Source organism: Ischnura elegans, chromosome 8 (assembly GCF_921293095.1).
Source record: "Ischnura elegans chromosome 8, ioIscEleg1.1, whole genome shotgun sequence".
NCBI lineage: Eukaryota > Metazoa > Arthropoda > Insecta > Odonata > Coenagrionidae > Ischnura > Ischnura elegans.
In genome coordinates this window covers 106,858,681-106,879,263 of record NC_060253.1, presented here as the reverse complement: position 1 = coordinate 106,879,263, position 20,583 = coordinate 106,858,681, and the positions used below count along the sequence as shown (strand labels likewise).

At 36.5% G+C, this 20,583-nt stretch overlaps 1 protein-coding gene across 2 annotated transcripts in view; it reads right to left on the bottom strand.

Moving 5' to 3' along the window:
* LOC124163575 overlaps window positions 1–20,583 on the bottom strand; it is a 286,499-nt gene that overhangs the window by 57,409 nt on the left and 208,507 nt on the right. For both annotated transcript variants that reach the window (XM_046540564.1, XM_046540565.1), the window contains exon 5: window positions 5,419–5,721. In XM_046540564.1, the coding sequence (XP_046396520.1) occupies window positions 5,419–5,721 (303 nt within the window). The remainder of the gene's footprint in view (window positions 1–5,418; window positions 5,722–20,583) is intronic.

The following is a 20,583-nucleotide window of genomic DNA, read 5'->3' as shown; positions in this document are numbered from 1 at the left end:
TTTATACGGCCTTCCAGGTGTGATGTTATTGTATCAGCGATCATGGCCAGATGAAATTTTAAAAATAATTTTCAAAAAGTTTTCATCACAAAATTTACTATGGATTTCAAATTTAAAATTTAATAAAAAAAGGATATAGCTTTTGCTAATTCTGTTCATAACTCAATTGTTTACTCCTACAAAATTTTCATATCACATGGTCTATTCTAACAATATTCCGAACATTCTTTTCTCTTTCGTTATACTTCATCCCGCATTTCAAAATTCAGGCGTAGTGAATTTTATTTCTTTTGCGAAACAGCTTCTTTACTCCAATAAAATGATTCATTACTGTACAAGTTTTTTTTATCAATCAGGAAAATAATTTTTTACTGCACGATACGGCTAGATCCATTGATTAGCTTCTCACAGCGTCTACACAGTTACGCCTAAGTTTATTTTTGTGTCATTTTGAATATTTCATAATAGTTGCAAAAATAATGAACATGTCAGTATGCATTTATCATTTATTTTTTTCTTCCTACTTTCTCCTAAATCCTACTCGCTTCAGAATAATGAAATGTTTAATTACATTTGATTTAAATAGGACTATTCAAGTGATATCTTAAAATTCCACTAATTCAAGGTACGATAATAGGTGAGGAAACAAATTGGAATAAATCTGGAATGAATGAGTAAAAATTGAAAATCATTCGTCAAATGTAGGTACCCTGAAATAATTTGTTTCTTTCAGATCAGCGATACAATAGCCGAGCATCCTGCAAGGTATGTAAAAACATACGTAACGTGTGTTGCAACCACCGCAGGATAACTTCGACGCTCTCACTCCGTCTCGCCATTAAGCACAACAATGCAGGTTCATCATTTCCTCAAAGGTCCACGTAGATTAACACGATGTATACGAAAGCTAGAAAAGGCTAATAGGATTTTCTTTTATAATCAGAGTGGACGGCGGTTCGTGAAAATGAAATCCTTCGAGAAAGTTACATGTGGTTATGAGGCATATTTGTATTTTGTCTGAATGCATGAATTGTGCAGATGATGACTCGCAATATGTGTGCTGAAGAAGGCAATTTACGTTTATTCACCTACTAATTATTTAGCGAAGCAAAATTTGTTCATACCCTATCAAACTGGAAGTGAATATCTCCATTGATTCCCAAATGTCACAACTTAAAGAGCACATAACCCAACTTTATCAAGCCGATCGAATGAAGACTCCTTCCTCAAGCTTACTACCGCGAAGATGTGTTTGCTTGTATTTCCGTTAGAATCCAGTCGATGGCGTAGCGTGACATACATTAGTGGGAACTTTGAATGCGGTGCAACTTAAATTGAATATTCTAAACACATCAAGATATTATGTGAAATGAAATTTTTTAGAATATCCTCGACGAGTGTACATGCGTTATTGGAGATAATTTCAGCTAATTTGAATCTTTTGGCTCAATTTTCTGGCTGCTTAACATTTTTTTACTCATTAATAAGAACTAAGGCCTTCCGAATTCAAGCTGATGTTTTATTTTCTAGCTGCTGATTCAGTGGACTTTTAAACTTTCGCACGATTATCCGCAAAGAATCTGAACGGGTAAAATGAATGTTTATTAATACTCTTGGGCACCTATAAGAGCAAATAAAATAAATTACGTATCGTATTCTGTTAAGAAACAAATAAATATAATTTTTTTAAATATTAAATATCAGCAATACAAAAAATATATTTTTTCGGTTTAAACAAAACTCAGCTGATGTTAAAAAAATATTTTTATCTTTGTCTCAGATAAATATTTCTCGGTTACCTAAAAAAAGAAACCTTTCTCACCAACAAAAGTCTCAACAGCCTTGCATACTTGCTAAAAATTCTTCATTCTAGGCAGTGGTGGATACATATGGGGGGACCCAGGGGGCGCGCCAACCCCCCTTGCGGGGCCGCCTTCATTGCCGGACATTGTAGAAGCACAATTGTAACTTTTTTACATCATAAGATGGCATTGTCTTGTATGAATGCATAATCAGTTTGAATAAAGCGTTGCATGTGACTTGGTTATTATTCATAACGATAAAAGTATAGGTAGTTCAAATTATCTTTTGCACCCCCCCCCCTCTCGATTGATTTCTGTATCCGCTACTGATTCTAGGCATGCGTCAGATTTCTAAATTTATATTGACAAAGTATGTTGAAGAATGTCGTCGTAGTTTGGATTTCACGAGTAACACATCCTTCGAAGTGTGAGCAGAGTGCGTTGAAATATTCAGGCCGCAGGCGCTTTCGCAACTCATTCGAAAGCACGGTTTTCCTAGCCGAGTGTCAACAGCAATTACCAATCCAACCCCGACGAGAGCAGCACCCATGTGCGCTTGACGAGAGCAAGCCCGTGCGTGACGCAGGGATGACGTAGAATTCCCGTGTATTCACAAGCACGCTCGAAAAGTCCGCCCGAGGTTAGCTCCAATATCACGCTCCTAAATTTGAAGATATCGATTGGCGTCCTGCACCCTAAGCGCATGTTTCAATGCTCGAGTCTGCAAACACGAGCCACGCACCACGTAGCACCACGAATCATTCATGGATTTGTTCAAGCATTTGCTAATATTCGGAATATCATCCATGATAAAAATCAAACTACCACTAGCGGAATGATAAACCTGCGAAATGTCTTTCATTAGTGACTTTCTCTAGGATATGAAGCAGCTGGTATGATTTTAGTGCCCTCTATGGAAAGCGCTGTAAACAAATAAGGATAGTTAAAATACGTCAAGCATTAGCCCAAATCAAGTAATCTAGAAGCTCAAAGAAAAATATTTCAACGATTTCATACGGCATACGTTAAAAAAGTCATATTTATGCATAATTTGGTTTGTAAAAAAAACTATTACAGCCATGTACATTTTTTATGTCATTAACCAGGATTGCAACCAAAGCTAATGCTATCATCTTCAGGAATGCATTATTTTGCTGCCTTAACGTGTGTATATAGCGTAGGAAAAGCCTTGAAAGTGTAAAATAGAGGAATGGTTCAAAATAGGAAGCATAAAACTGAGGTGGGATTAAAAAAATACGTTTCATCTGATATTAGACCAGAGAAACTGGCCACCAATTTTATACAGTCTCATTTTTGCATACGAATTAATAACTTTTTAAAACAAGACGGGGATTTATTTTAATAAGATTATTTTATGATTTTGAAGAACAGGAAGCATTTTAACAATCGTACCAAATATATCGTTTCATATGCATTCAAAATATGTTCGTGTGTTTTTTCGGTCGTTTTCCTCGAAATGGTTTATGTAAATTTATAGCAATAATAACTGAAAAAGTTATAACATAAGTGTAATATATTCAAGAGATTATATTTACTTCGCATATTAAAATTTATCTCGCTTCTAATTTTTTTCTATATCTAATTTTTTTTCATATATTTTTCTGCATGACTTTATCGGTGGGAATCTATAAGTTATATAGTTATGTTTAAACAAAAACTTTCTTCGATCTTATTGGCTGGTAGTCTAGTTTACTGATATTGGTAATATTTTTAGTCCTGCTTGAGATAGAATGAAAGACCCTCGGCAAGAAAAATGAAGGAAGACAGCTCAGACATTACAAAACCATAACAGTAACGGAATTGATCGCTCACAGAAACGCTAGCGCATGAATTCTCTTCAAGTCTTGCACCAACATGTTAATGCGGCCGATTACTTAGGGTGGCCATTGTGTAAAATATCAAACTCGTTTCGATTTCCTCGTTTCCGCTGTTTTCCATTGTGTTGGAAGAATCGTAGGAAATGTTTTGGGGGCCATTCATTCAGCCATTACCTGAGGTATTTTGCGGAATGTTCGGAGACAGAGATCTCTACCGTTGTCGAGCGTGAAGGTGAGGTAGGGTTTGCGGAATCAACATCCGTAATATTTTTCATCTCACCGGGTTGGTAGCTCTTATTAGATGAACTTAAACGGCATGTTTGAATACGCACTGGTAAAGCTGCACCTTCAAAGGTCCTCTGAGCCTAAGGATTCGGCTGCGTTATATATCCATATTCTCTATATGGCTAGAGGAATCTTGCATATAGTACTGCATCACGCTACGTACTCTACGTACTTTTGAGAATATTTTTTCTTTATGAAGAGCCGGCACTCCGGAGAAGAAGTTAAGAGAAAGAACAAAAATACACATTATATCTTTTGCAATGTAACGAGGGGAGTGGGTAAGAAGTCATTGAAATATTAAAATAGTTTTCGAACGGAAGATATATTCCATACAGGCAATCAAATATATAATAAATGTCATGTTTTGCGTGTTAAAATGTTTATAAGGTGTAGTTATTTTGTAATGTTTGAAATTTAAGACAGATTAATTTAAGATAAGAAATTTGAGATAAGATAATTACTCTTTGAAAGTTAGTATGAGTATGAGATGTAGTTGCACTATGATTGAGGGTGAGGGTGATATATGAGGGTGCGATTATTCAGGAGGAAAAAATGCGTCGATAATTAATGCGGCATTTAGGAGATGAACATTTCTAATATATCGTATATACAAAAGTAGTGCTACCAAACATTGACATCATCACTGGTTCAATTCACACTATTTCATTTGCAGATAGTATATACACATAAGGCTAGATCTACCTTTTTCGTAATATTTATCTGCATGATTCTTTCGGAAGTAATATGTAAGTTATATTATTATGTTCACATTAAAACTTTACTCGATTTTATTAACGGCTACAAATTTGTTTACGGCTGTATGGCGATTTTTTTTCAAGCCTTCACACCAGTTTCTCATCAAAAGCGGAACCGATAAGTGACATAAATTTTCTAGCGTCATTCTTAATACATTGCGGACGAGCCACTAATTTACTCGTGTTTCACGCGCCATCTGTTTGTCTGATGGGTCACGAGTTAACCGGTATTTTCCAAATTCTGCCTTTATATGCCACCTGCACATATAAAAGCAGAATGTAGAAAACTAATTGTAAACTACTTCGTCGAATTGCTAATTATATCACTAGACGATATTAAACTCGATTTCCTTTGTGTTTTTATTAGTAATTGAGTTATGAAGTAAAAATTACTTATATCTGTATAAGAGTCTCGGCTTCCGGGCGTTCCTCCGCGTTGAGTTGTCCATAGGTGACAACAGTTCCTCCAGCCATTCTGCTGGCATCTTCTAACCTCAGGATGGCTGGAGAAACTGTCGTCACCTATGGACAACTAAACGCGGAGGAACGCCCGGAAGCCGAGACTCTTACGAAGAAACGCTGCGAAAACCTCCGATCATACTTATATCTGGCTGCAAAAAAACAAACTTGCTGGAAAGTATACCTGGTTACAGGGGTAAGTTCGAAAAAAGCATCCCTACTTTAATGTATGTTATATCTAAAATGTAGTGAGTAAAAAGAGAGGAACGGAGTATCCACCTGCGATCTAGTCAGCTTCTGTCGTCGCATCTTGGAGTCTTGGGATCCACCGTTCCACGCCCCTCCGCCCCCGGGGACGTAGAGGCGGTCGTTGGGGGCAGGCAGCTCAGCGGAGCCGGAGAGACGCTTGGAGGGCCCCAGCACGCCGACCCCGCTGCCCCCGTTGTTGTCCAGCAGGAGGGGCATCGTGGGGTCATCGGGGTCCGAGGGGCCTCCCTTGCTGCTACACGCCACCGCGGCCGCCGCCTTGACCAGCATGCTCGGATCCAGAGAGTCAATGTGCGTGAGGCTACGGGATCGGCCCTGAAATAAAAGACAATCATCAAATATGCAACGATGTAGAATTGGAGAGGTGTTCTTCGTTCAAACTTGCGGGTGTTCGTCATTATGATTATAAACTTTTGGGCTATGTCGCCGCGTCAATTCTGGTGCCGATGCTGGTCACATTTTTCAAGGGATTATCCCTTGAATTAAATAATCCCTATAATCCCGTGAAAAAGCGACCAGCATCGGTCGGGAAAGTTGGGGCCACCCAAGAATTGGCGCGGCGACATAACCCAAAAGTTTTTAATCATAATGGAGAGATGTTGTTGAGAACAGCAGAGGAAGTATCATTTGAAGCACATTCAAAGTTTGATGCTTTTTCACTTGGTATCATCAGCCGCAACTTGAATATGCAGCGAGCGTATGGGATCCGGTACAAAAAGACTTAATCCGCGAACTGAATAAAATACAAAAGGAAGGCTGCGCGTTTCGTCAAAAACTGTTACGGGCGTACAGACAGTTTTACCCAGATGTTAAGCGAATTAGGCTAGGAGCCGCTAGAGACTCGGAGGCTGCGCGCTAGGCTTAGATTGCTTGAACAATTGAGAATGGATACCTTTAAGAGCGACACAGAGAACATAATATTAGAGCCACACTATATTTCCAGGTCCGATAGAAGTGATAAATTAAGAGAGATGTTTTGCCGAACGCATATATATGGGAACTCGTTTTTCCCCCGAACCATAAAGGACTTTAATAAATGCTTGTCCCAACTTCGTTAGATCACTTCATTTTTTATGCGTAGATGGCTGGTGTCCTAACACCCCCTGCCACACGCCTTTTAGGCGGTTTGTGGGTTATTATGTAGATGTAGATGAATCAGTAATTTTACATTGCCTTGCATTAAAAAGTGAATGATCGACTATGCAATGATGCAGGGAAGGGGAGGTTTTTTTAACAGTGGAGAGAGACGGGGATAAGGAAGTGAATAGAATCATTTATCCAACGCATTCAAAGCTTGACGCCTCTTTACTTGGTTTCATCAGTAATTACATAGCACATTCACTCAAAATAAAAGTCATCTGATACAAATAGGCAACAACGACGAACCGACGCCTAGTAATATAGAAAATTACTCAACGGGCTTACATGGTGGAGTTTTCCCATGGCTTTGAACGGAAACAGCTGTGTTATATTCCTCACGGTTTTATTCTCCTCTATCGCTTTCAACGCCTTTGAGTCATTTTCAAGTGGCTAAAACTTGTTACAATCCCTTATCTGTAAATTTGGTTTTATGATAAACGTTATAAAAAAATAATGTGCTACCAATCGTTGCAATTATTAGTGGTAAAATCTTTTCAATTAACAAAATAAATTCCACGAAAAGTTAACTTTATGTTATTTGCAGAAACTTTATAGACTTATCGTTATAGGTCTTCATTTTATATTTTTCATCAATTCACACTGTATATTTATACCGGAGGTGATTTTTCGTGTATATTATTGTGCTTTAATCAAAACTTTTCTTGAGTTTAATGGCTGTTAAAATTATTTTTAGCAGTGTATGATGCTTTTTTCGATATACACCATCGCGTGTAACAAAAAATTGCCAGGATACGTTTAGTGTTATCCTTTTACAAAGTCTTGGAGATTCAATTAATAATTCATTAACGGTGATGATCATACCGCGAAAGGAGAAACTTGAAACATCACCTTTTCCTGAAGAACCATTAAATCCTCACTGCTGAAATTTAAAATGAATTATCGAGTATTTGAGGGTGAGCAGGGATTGAGAATATGACTGAGCAAATTCCTTTGATATTAATAGACAAATATAATGTCTTTCTCATTAATCATAAATTCCCGTAAAGATTACACAACAAAATGAATTTCAGCCGTATGATAATTCAAAAAAGACACTGAGTCTGAGTAGTACACTCTAGCACTGATTGTTTCTACGGTATAAAGGTATGAAAATTCATTGATACAGAGATTAAGAGTGAAGATCAAAGAGGAATAGCCATTAAGGAAGTGGTTAAAAGAAGTGGTAAAGGGTGAGAAAAATCTAGAATTAGAAATACGTGTAAAATTAGAAGTTATAAAGAAACGAAGTCATATTCAAAAGCGCTTTTAATAATAATGGTGAAAGTATTTCAGTTATATAATTATCACCTAAGTATAAGCAAAAAGATCATTAAAAACAGTATTTCCAAGGGAGCTTACGAGAGAAGCACTATAAGGTTCGAAACTTGTTGCTGTGTCGTGTCGTGTGAGGAAACTCTAATTAATCTGACATATATGAAATGCCAGCCATAAATAGAAGAGATTAACCTTCTTGAGGTTTAATTGTATTTTAGGTATCCAATGTCTTCCGAGAAGTGCTTCTGAGGAATCTATAAGTGTTATACTAAGACTGTTCAGGCATATTGGAGTTTAGACAAGGTTTATCGACTCGCGTCAAACACGAATAATATCGCAGGAGAGATTTTTTTATACCACCACTCATAAACAATTCACCATTTTAATTTCATGCAAGCAAAGAAAATGGTTCAATAATTCCTATAATAAAAATTAAATTCTAAATGTTCAAGATCTTCCACTTCGGCAAAAGTTGTTGGTTAGTTGGATGGTGGATCTCCACGATCAATGTTGGAGATATATCGTAAATTAGAAAATTTTCAAAATTTCATTGCATGGAGCAAGGCCCTGAGTCAAATAAGTGAGTATTATAATATTTTTGTCAGTCAAATCTAATTTCAATTCATTAATTTCCATCAAGTCTATCTGAAAATATTTGATCTTTATTTTAACAGACATTCTTCACCCAATGCTAGCATCAAATTTGACCTTTGAATTTACTCAAGTTAGCAAATTTACGCTCCACTCGCCGTTCAAAACATTGGAATGTGTTTTAATAAGACGACATTCTACCTAAAAACGAAGGATGGGATAAAAAATGCTGTAAAAATAGTTAAATCTGAATATTGTCGCAAAGTTATGCTCTTCATTTTTGCGCTAATATCTCATTCAGTACCATTAGTTAGCCATTTCAGGTAATCAATTGGCACTTACCAGCTACTTATAATGGTAAACGATATAACCTATAATAATAAATGAAGGAATCCGTCGATAAACCATGTACCAAGTCAGTCAGCAGTTAAATCTTGACTTATGTGCAATAGATATTGAGGAATAAAAAAATGAGCTGCAAGTTTCGAAAATTACTATACATGGAGAGAAAATCGAACGGCCGCGTACCGAAGCTGCCGCTTTCAGCTGAACGGGAAGTAGAACGCAGTTAAGCAGAATTTTAATGGTCTAATAAAGCCAGCTCCCATTTTATGAGTATTTTATTCGTATTTGTAGGAGAAATTTTTGCGAGAATGCAATTTCCTGGTATACCTCAAAGGCTATTAGAAATTACCGTAAAATCGGCGTTAAACGATGGTCATAAATATACCCGAGAATAATGGCTCTACGTAAGTTGCGGCAAATACGAGTACCCCTTCCACGTTATTCACGTATCCACGAATATTCCACGTGAACTTCTCTCAAAAAATCTACAATTCTCACAATTTTTTAATAAATGCTGGTTCATTAAACATTATGGGGTTATAAATGTGAAGATGGCTTTATTTTGATTCTACATATCTAATTTTTGTTGATAAAAATACAATTTATTTAAAGTATTAATTGTAAGAGAGCTGTACTGAATCTCTGTCAAACTGAAGTAATATATGGCCTCAATCATGGCTCCCAATTCATATAGACCACGCAATATCAGTTCATATCTAAAATATAAAAGTTTTAAAAAATTATTTTGTACCTTATCCAGATAAATTGTAATCCGAAGCATTTAATCAAAAAAATTACTTTCAATTTTAGGAGGAGCATCACAAATAAATCCTCGGACAAAAAAAAAATGAAAAAGCATTAGGGAATACCTGCAAACAACTATGGTGGCAAGATTGATTAAAAACACACTAAAACGTAGATGTATAAATACACTGTCAGGCATTACGTAGTCTTTCCAGTTTCCTAGGGAGTAATATCTTCCCATCAGGCCCAAGGGAGAAGGAGAGGTTTGAATAATCCAGCATCTGCTTGCTTTCGTCTCACAACGGTATGGCATGAACAAAAGGTGGTTTCCAGGGAATATCCGCGCGTTGTAAAATTAGTTGACTCGGGTCCCGCAGTTGGGAAGGGGGGCAGCACGTGAGTGAGGGAAGCACGTCGAGAAGCGTAGGCGGTGTAACCCCTCCGAGGAGCACGGACCGCGGTATAAAACGGGAATCCCAAGTGAAGAGCAAACTGCGTGAAAGTGCACGGAATATTGAGGGCGCCTTTCTCTCGGCCCGGGAGGAAAGGGGCGATCATTGATTATGAATAGGGCAGAGCTGTCTAGTGCATTCTTCCCAGAGAAAACCCCTAGGCATAAAATGGGGTAACCACCACTAAATATATTCTTCGAATACGGAGGGGCTGATCCAACGCAGTAGGGGCCATTGAAAACTCGAGTCTAAGGCCGAGGTGGTCACGGTACTGAACAATCCACCGAAAGAGGAAAAAAATTACGTCATATATATTCCACGATTCCTTGATACCCGATCATGGTCTCGAAGCGACTTGTTATTTACAAAGTCTGTATTAATAACGAGGGTGGCCATTAATAAAATATGAAATACTGACGGATTATTTTTATGCCCGGGAACACTTTGTTAGAATGATAAGCGAACAATAGCCATGAAAACAAACAAAACATTTAAAAGAATTAAAATTAATAATATTTCTACAATAATAATATAAATTTCCTCGATTGCTAATCATTTGTTCACTCCTCAACGTAAACAATTGTAAATAGGTAACGCCTTGTTGGAAATGTAGTACCCATTATTTCTATAAGACACGGTCTCAGGCGTTACTTTGTGGAATTGCTTCAGCATAGAATAAAATAAAACTACTTTGTTCTATTACACACTTTATTTTAAGTAGCACGACCCGGGTTTCAGCATCTAATGCTATCATCAGGTGCTAATGCTATCACCTGATAATAGCATTAGATGCTGAAACCCGGGTCGTGCTATTTAAAATAAAGTGTGGAATACAACAAAGTAATTTTATTTTAGTCTATGACCCATTATTTCCCCTGCCGCGTTGATTCCACGCTTAACCTAAAAGATTTCATGCTTCCTTTTTTCCTTAAAACTTTCTTAAGCTAATTCCACGTGCATCTTACATAACCTTAATATTTAAGAGAAAATTTACTGCGCAAAATTTCGACCAAAATCCTCATTTTTTAATGCTCATAAAAATGTGCAAACATGTGAAAGCGATAAAATAAAATCTTCGGGATCGAAACAGGCGAAACATAAATGTAAATATTCAAACTCTATCATCGATGAAACTTTAAGAGCCCATACATTCTCTTATTAAATTTCAATTCACATCTTCATGTTAAAAAACTGTTATGATGCTATGAGCACAAATAATGAATTCTGGCTGTTAATATCCATCAGCTTATTTGTATTTCAACTTTCGCTAGTAATGGGTCAGCACACTGAGTATTTTGATGGAACTTAATTGAAAAGTCATATCATGGAATTCTAAAATACTGATTTATCAAAATTTACTGGCAAAGTTAAGCAAATTGGCAGTGAATTTTCATTTTTTAATATTGCGTAAGCAACTTTATATTTCACTTAAGCTGCAGATTTTACAGCCAGTCATGACATGCGGTGGGATTGCATCACCTATTGATGAGCGAAAAGAAGCTTGTACTTGACAATCCACATCAATTTGGAAAACCTTACGAATATTTGCGACAAAAATGTTGGACGGTACAATATCATTTACATTTCCTTAACTACTTACTAAAAAAATAATTTTTTTCTTTAGCACGAAACATATTTCCTCAGGAACATATCAATTTATTTTTTAACTTTCCTTTCAGCAAGTAGTGTAATATCCGAGGACAGTTGGGACGAAGAATCATTCCATATAATAGAAATTATTTAGATTTACGAAAAATCAGTATTGGAAATAGAATTCAAACATTGGTCTCGCTAACATTACTGCCTCAAAGTTATGACACATCAACATGACGAGCTGGGAAATAAACTTGACTATGCGCTAATCGTATCAAATACTCTCCGCTTTCCCCTCCAAGTATCAACAAATGTTTGAATGGGAAAAGTTATTTCGCAAATATGGATTAAATATAAAAAGTAAACAGAATCCTTAGACTGATTGAATGAGATATAATGAGGAAAAAAATTGTGCATCATGACCATGTTATCGGCCACACTAGGCTATCATGCCAATCATTTCTTGCCATGAAGCATTCTCAAATTGATAAGCAATGCAGATTGATTCTGAAACAATACTGAATTAACGGGTAAAATTTGGAAGTCAAAGATAAAACTGAGCCCAAAAACGATAATGTGCGACAATGAGCTACAGCTACAACATATAATAAGTAAGTAGCATATTCATATATCGATTGAATATGAGAAAATACTACTAAGATTATAGGAAAAGCAATTTTTTCCTGATCACGGATGAACATTAAATGATGCGTCGTTAAAATTCATTTAAAATTTTTTATTGGACCATTTTGCCGTGATTGGATTGTGTTTTGTTGAAATATATAAGGAAGAAACGTAAGGTTACTAAAATTTTTTGTTAATCGACCCAATATGTGAATTATAAAACGGAATTTCCCTCATCAGCGTCTCCTAAAAGAAGGCCGCCTTAAACATTTATGAGTCGTCCCAGCCCGCACTGCTGGTGACTGCGTCACAGGAGGCGATATGTTGCAGACGACATCCTGTTGGACTCATGGTTCAGGGAACCATGGGACGTGGGTATATAGTGTCAATATGACGTCGTTGTGATTGGATCAGGGGACATATTGGATTCCGAGAGAGATAGCGCCCCATGGTCCGAGCTGTGCAGCATTTGCAGAAGATCTGTGTCCGCCGATATGAGGGTTCCTGTGCGCGGCTGGAATGGATAAGGGCCGGCAACGGCCGGATGGAAACGGACCCAGGATATTACTGACGGCCTGAAGTCAGCATAGGCGGAAATTGCCGACTGCGTACTCGGAGCGACGCGTCTTGTCGCAAGCTAAACACTTTTGAGTCGAAAAATAGTATGAATTGCAACTTTGTCGACAGTGAAATTAATTTGAATCATACAGGCGGCGGTAATGCTTTAGAGGTTCAAATTGATATAAAATATGTCACACTTGCAACTCTACGACGAGTTACTGAGCTCAAAAATTATTACATCCGACAATGAGCTACAGCTACTATATATAATTATTGATGAGCACATTTTAATATCGATTTCATATTAGGACAGTACACAAAAATTATAGGAAAAGCAATTTTGCCTGATCACAGCTAAACATTTATTCTTATATTGAGCATATGGTGTGAAAAGATATCATATACACAATAAAATTATGAATAAAAAGGAAAAATTATATATTATAAGGGCATAAGGGCATATAAGCAAGTTAAACGATAAAAACAATACCAACGGTGATCATAACATTATTTAAGATGGGATGTAACTGTCGCTGCCTTTTAAGTGCTATTTAAAAACTATTATCATCCAGTTGATCTTCTAATGAAAGCTAGAGCTAAGCTGAGGGGAGGGAAAAGAGAGCATTGTTAAAGATAGGATCAAATAAGTGACGACTAAAAAAAAGAAAAAGAGTTTGCGTTCATTGTCAGACCCTGTGCGCCAAAAGTCTGTATTCGAGATTGTATTTTACTATTTTATTGGTTTCAGATGCTCATATCTTCTAAATTCCTACCATCACGTTTTACAGACTCCTACTGCAACGTAAGCTTCCCAAACCTTACTCATTTATGTTGTCTTTTCCATAAAATATAGGTATTCAAGATAAGAATGAATATTTCCTTTGCCGCCACACCCTATTAAAGTTATCTCTTCACTCTAGAAATGATCACACAGACGTAATTACCAGGCAGTTACTGGTAAACATATAGATTCTATTCTTCTATATCATATACTTTTCCTAAAAATATTTCAAAGATCAAGTTATCCATAGATGGACTCCCCATTCAATCCTTGTACTTGGACTCTTGTAAAATTTAACGATGCAAATAAAGTCAATAAGGCATATTGTCCACTTAAAAGCTTATGTTCGCCACGATATAAGAGGCTGTTTGTATCTTTCTGCAAATTAAATGAATAACGGAGTCTTATACTAGAAAAAATTTATACGAACCCAGAACAATTTCGTAAAATTATAACTTTGCATGCAATTCAATCTTTTTATGCATTGAAGGCAGATAGTTTACAAACGTCATGAAAATAAGCGTTAATTCTTCAACGGCGGCGGCTTCAACAAAAACTTTGATCCCTATTTTGCGGTATACAGTGGAGTTTTGCCTGAAGAAGGCAATACTGTTTATTTATTTCACTTAGGAAAGCAATAGGGTTCTTGGGAGTGGAGAGAATAGTAGTGATCCGAAATTCTTGAATTCAAAATACAAGTGATGCCTTCAGACACCAATGAAAATTCTCGCGATGTGAAGTAGCCGAGGGGATGTATTTCATCTACATCTACATCTACATAATACCCCGTAAGCCGCCTAAAAGGCGTATGACAGGGGGTGTTAGGGCACCAGCCGTTTACAGCTAAAAAAATGAAGTGCTCTAACGAAGTTGGGACTAGCGTTTATTAAAGTCTTTTATGGTTCGGGGGAAAAACGAATTCCCACATCTATCCGTTCGGAAAAACATCTCTCTTAATTTATCGCTTCTGTCGGACCTGGAAATATAGTGTGGCTCTAATATTATGTTCTCTGTGTCGCTCTTAAAGGTATCCATTCTCAATTGTTCAAGCAATCTAAGCCTAGCGCGCAGCCTCCGATTCGCCAGCGGCTCCCAGCCTAATTCGCTTAAGATCTGCGTAACACTGTCTGTACGCCCGTAGCAGTTTTTGGTGAAACGCGGATTTGGTCCCCTGGCGATAATTGGACCCTTTACGAGTATGTAGTGTTAGTAAAAGAAATTCATTCCCGCGTTATTTGTCTGGAATGAGCTTTGTCTTCAAAAAATCCATACCAGCCTTCGCCGTGACACTCTTGATTGACTAAATTAAGGATAATATAACGATTTTAATTTGTTTAAAAAGGTTGGTGCCAGAATTGAAGTAAGTATGTATTATTTGCACGAAAATTTTTAAAAATATGCTCTTCCAATTGCACTAGATAAACCGATTACCACAAAAAATAGGTTACCCGCAGGATATCCCATTTAAAAATCCAAATGTTCATAGAGGCTGTGGGGGTATTACTTGTCTAATCAAAGGGAGAGAGTTGATTTCTGTGGGAATGTACATGCCAGCAGAATCCACAAAGGAAATGGCACGGGTAAATTCTTGATTATCGCTTTAAAAATCTATACTTAACAAAATCATCAATTATTACTGAATCTGCGATACAAGAATGCTACTCTGATTGAGATTGAGTAAAATATTATGATCACATTGACGTTTTGTAAGAAGAGTAGATATAAATATGATGTTTTTCTTACGGAGGCTAAATGCGATAATGTAACACCTACTTTTCTTTACATAATATCTCTTGAGATAAATCAGTACTTTTGGCTGTCAATTAAATGCAAACTTATCCAAAAATATGTCTAGGAAAAATATGAAAACTAATGCCAAGAAATGTTTAGCCCAAACAGATTTTATTAAGAAGAGGGTCATATAAGTGTAGAAATATATCCCATGCTCACTGCTCTAGCCCGACGATTGGTGAGTTAGATGCGAGGATCTAGCGCCAGGGTAAGCACAGGATTCACACATTTAGGCCACAGATTTTTCTTCCCTGAGCCATCAGAGGGCGACCACAAAAGCAAAAATATAGCATCGTAAGGTTTTGGTTTCGGCCTAATCTGGTTGTTTTTACCCTCTTTTCCTTAGTGTAGTGCATCCAAGGAAAAATTAATCGTCGCTGAATTTGTGGAACTTGATAATGTGAATCTCAGAATAAAGGCTTTGAAGGATAAGAAAGATGATGACGAAACGGATATCTTTGTGAAGGAAATCCGGAAGGAACGATGAACACAAACTAGATTTGGCGGAAGCCAAGCAAAAAATCGGGTTGTGAGAAGAAGGGAAAAGATTTTGCGGGGGAAGCAAGTGGATATAAGGGGTGATATATATATAAGGAGTGGGCGACGACGAAAAAGGTGATATAGAGGTGGAGTTGGAGTAATCCGAGGAAAGGAGCCAGAGAGGGATTTAGAGAGCATTAAGGGCGAAGGAAGTTATGATGGGCTTAAGATGACGATCAATGAACTTTTTTCTCTCCCCGTGAGAAGTGCCGAACTGAAGCCCATAACTCACAATTCGGGTCACGCTTCGGGATATCCAGTACGTGTTATCCGTTCTAAATCGTATCGTAATAATTGTATTAAAACTAACTCTTGAATATAGTTTTTAAACAAAGCAATTTTTTTTAAAGTTTGCCTTCTTTCAGTGTGTCATTTGAAAAAAAAACATGACGACATTTAGCTCCCGTAACGACGGAAGTGCTCTATGAAAATAAATATTTGATTTTTGTTTGATCGGCACCGCTTAAAGTGGTCATTTGGCTTAAATATGAGATTGCCGACGTTTCAGCCGAAAATGTTTACGTAAACTGGTACCTCAGTGAGGTTGGCGTTTTCAAAAACACTTGCAGCGATCAGAAAAGAGTCGCTGATCTTTTTGCGCATGCCTTTAATAAAAATTTGTCTCTGAAACCATTCTACTATGTCAAATAGTGGCTACTATATATTTTTAAGTTTAATTCTTGTATTTTTTTGAATAAATAGAAATATTTGTTATTAATTACAATTACGACTAGTGGTGCATACTTTCCAGGATGACTTAACGGAACCTCGCGGCCCAAAAACTTATTAATATTCATTTCGGCTGCTTATGAGAATTCAATATTTTTTTATAGCTTTAATTGTTATGGTTTGAATGCTTATAAAATATTATTCTGCTCCTTATGAAGTTGGGTCATCCATATCCTCCCGCAACTATATTTGCTGATCGATAGGGAGCAAATTGACCCGGAGCAAATTCACCGTAATAGTACTCAGACTTAGAATTAAAGGATTTAAGGATTGGATAAAAAACCGGAACAATCATCTTAACCTGCTTCCTTTAAAAGTTTTCATGTTTTTGAGAACCTCGATATGTGTCAGACCGAATAATTCTGAAATGATAAGCAATTTGTGGTATCCCATCTTTGAGCATGTGGTTATTTTTATCCTTTGAGGAATAAACAAAGTATTAAAAGAATTGCGGCTGTAGTGTGTAAACGCGTTGCTTCACTTTTTCTTCCGCCCCAGAATCTTTCACTGCTAAAAATATAGCTGTTGTTTATTATGCTATTTTTGGTTAAAAATCTTGTTTTACGAACTTTTTTATTCCTTTTTCAGACTAATTTGCAACTTTAAGAGGGATTACGCGGTAGGTTGTATGAAAAATATATTTTCCCGTATACTAAGTTACAAACCTAATAGATTTGTTGCATAAAAACGGATTCCTTTATGAAAAGTTTCTTCATTTTAGTTTAAGTTGTAGCTTAGTGCTTTCTCATCACTACAATGGAGGTCCATATCAATGCGCTTATTGATAGTAAAGATATAAATGCATGAGAAAGAAATCGTTAACCGTATAATTCGTTACATTGTAAATTTACGGTGCAGGGCAGGTCCAAGGTGAAGTGAGAGTGTTGGTTGTGATTGTTATATTGGCAATTTGCAGCCTGGATACGATGCATGGATACTCACGGGATTGGATGCTTGGCATTGCATCGTAATGGGAGCAAGCACACAGGACATTGGCGCCTTTTCGCTACATTTGTAAATTACAGTGATAAGGCGATTGGAAGTCAATGCTGGTACATCAACTGAAGAGAATAATTTACGCAGTATTAAGCGTACTAGTCTATTTGGTAAAGGGCTCGGCAGTTGAACGAAGGGTACATGTCTCGGATGATCTCCAAAGAAAATCCTTTACGTGCGAAATGGTCCAATAGAAGGTATTTGCACCCCCAACTAGCTAGGAATTAAGGCTAGGGGGTTTTTAGGGTACCTAATACTTACGAGTGTGGGGGTATTGCGCACCCATCAGGGCAGGCAGGAGTTGCAAGGGCCCTAATCCAGAAAATATTTTAAGAATAATGGTTCAAAATGGCGAGTTTTACGGCTTTCTGAGGGATATTTGATAAATCTTAACACTATTCTATAAGTAATGCTGATCCAAATTAGTAAAATGGATTAAACTTAAAAATTTCTATTACCTCTTGGGGGGTTTTATCCCCAAACACCCCCCCTCGCCCCGCCAGTGAGTGACGCAGTAACAAACATGAAATTTTTACATAAAAAATCTGAACAAAGAGTACAGGCATAAGATAGTAAAGAACAAAATAGAAGGCACGAGAAAAGGGAGGTGGAGAGGGAAGTTTATTTATTAGCCGAGGAATGGGACATGGCGAGTTTGACAAATGAGTTTAAGGGCAGAAAAAACAGATCAATATTGTCTGGTAATGAATTGAGCAGGGAGCAAAGGCAGTGTTGGAGTGAGCGCTTAACGAGGGATAGTCTAGGGATCGGCGTATGGAGTAAGGAATGTGTACGAGTGGGTTGGCAACGCACTCTTGAAATTAATGGATAAAAACACTGTACTCGGTAAAACAATGTACATTCTGAATTACTCCCTGTCGAACATGGGGTCCCCCAAGGGTCAATACTGGGGCCATTGCTCTTTGTCATTTACATTCAGGACCTCCCAAATAAGATACGTCATTGTAAGTACCATTTATACGCTGATGACTTGCAGATCTATATTGACTGCGATCGCAATGCGATCTCTAGCGCCATTGCTCAAGTTAACGAAGATATCTCAATTATATGTGAATGGGCGTCTAAAAATTGTCTGAAACTAAACTCACAGAAAAAAAAGAGCATTATAATAGGCAGCGCCAAGGTCTTGTCTTCCATAAACATCGGCTCACTGCCTAAAATTCAAGTTAATGACGTAGAAATAGATTATTCTGAAAAGGTTAAAAATTTAGGCGTTATTCTAAATAAAACACTAACTTGGGACGAACACATAGCATGCATCTCTAATAAGGTAATTAAATCTTTGCACCAGTTAAAATGCTTCCGTAACCTAATGCCAATACCATTGAGACTCAAACTAGCGAATGCTTTGTTGATTCCTCATATTGATTACTGTTCTTTGGTGATGTCGAACATTAATAAATGTCAGATATCTAAATTACAGAAAATACAAAATTGTATCTTGCGTTATGTGTGTAACATTGGATATTATGAGCATGTCACTCCATATTATAAGGAATTAAAAATTTTAAAAATTGAAAAAAGAAGAAAATTTCAAATGGGTCTCTTTATGTATAAACTTTTAAAAACTGAAACTCCTTGTTACATTTTCCATCCTTACATAGATAACTTAATGAAAAAAACAAGATTAACAAGAAATAAAAATAAATTAATTGTACCTATTCATAAAACAACGATGTATCAAAATTCATTTTATATTAATTCATGCCATGTATGGAATTCGATTCCCCAAGAATTAAAAAATATCTCAGGATTCAATAATTTCAAAAAGTCTTTGTTTTCTTTTTATTTTTATGATAACTGAATTTATATAAGCGTCTGCAACTTGCAATTTTTGGTTTGTATGTTTTTTGTATGGTTTTTGATTTTGTTTCATGTTATTGGAAATCTGTATAAAGGTGGTTGTTTGAGTTGGTTGGTTTAGTGTTTGATGATTTCTTCTTTTTTTATGTTAACCTTCTCAGTCTGAGTGTTTATTATTATGTATTTATTTAGGCTCCAAAGGAAAGGATTCCTAGAGCCAATAAAGTTTATTTATTTATTTATTTATTTATAATCGGTCATATTCATTATTCAGCCTGTCCTTTCAAATTCCTATAAATTCGGAATTTAATTACTATTTACGTTCATTGTATTATCATTCATCCCTATCTAATTTGTGCCAATTCAATTTTATTGCAACGCACATAAGGTAGGAGCACATCAGTAAATGCATGAAGGCCATCTATTACTCATGTAATTTAAATTAAAAGTCAATCAAGTGATGTATGACATAGATATAAGCTCAAATGGTTTTGGATACATCCCACGCTAATTATGCAGATACTTCCCACGCTTTGTGTTATTCGCCGACGCGATAGGCTGTTTCCATCCAGGCCATTCCGACAGACAAGTGGACTCTTCGGAAAATTTCAGTGGATCATATTCCAAGTGCGCCCAACCGTTTTGGTGTTCCAATGCTCCCTGTCTCCATAAAAAGGTTTTTACGGTAACATTTATTTTCAATGTATTTTTGGCTATTCGCAAACAACCTAGATGTGGCTTATTCATAAATGGATCATTCTCCCGGAAACGTACATTTTCTGCAGGCAAAAAAAAATATTTTGGCTATGTAAGAATCAAAAATTAGTATCAACGTATGTTATGCGAAAAATTTTTAGCCAACGTTTAACTTTGTATTCCTCCGATTTTAAGCATTAAACACATATGTAAAAGATTTTTCATATTTATTGATCAATAAATATGTAAAATCGTTTCAATATGTGCAAAGTTAAGCCCTGATGATAGCTTAAAATAAACAGAAACGTTGGCTAAAACTTTTTTGCATAACATACGTTGACCTACACTCCAAGAAATATTTTAACACGAATTAAACGAGGTCAAGATAAAGAAAAAAAAATAAGAATCAAAATTGTGTAATTACGGTTTGTCATCCATGCAATCTAATGACGTAAGTGGCAGAGATCGGTGTTAATATTTACACTGTTTTTTCAT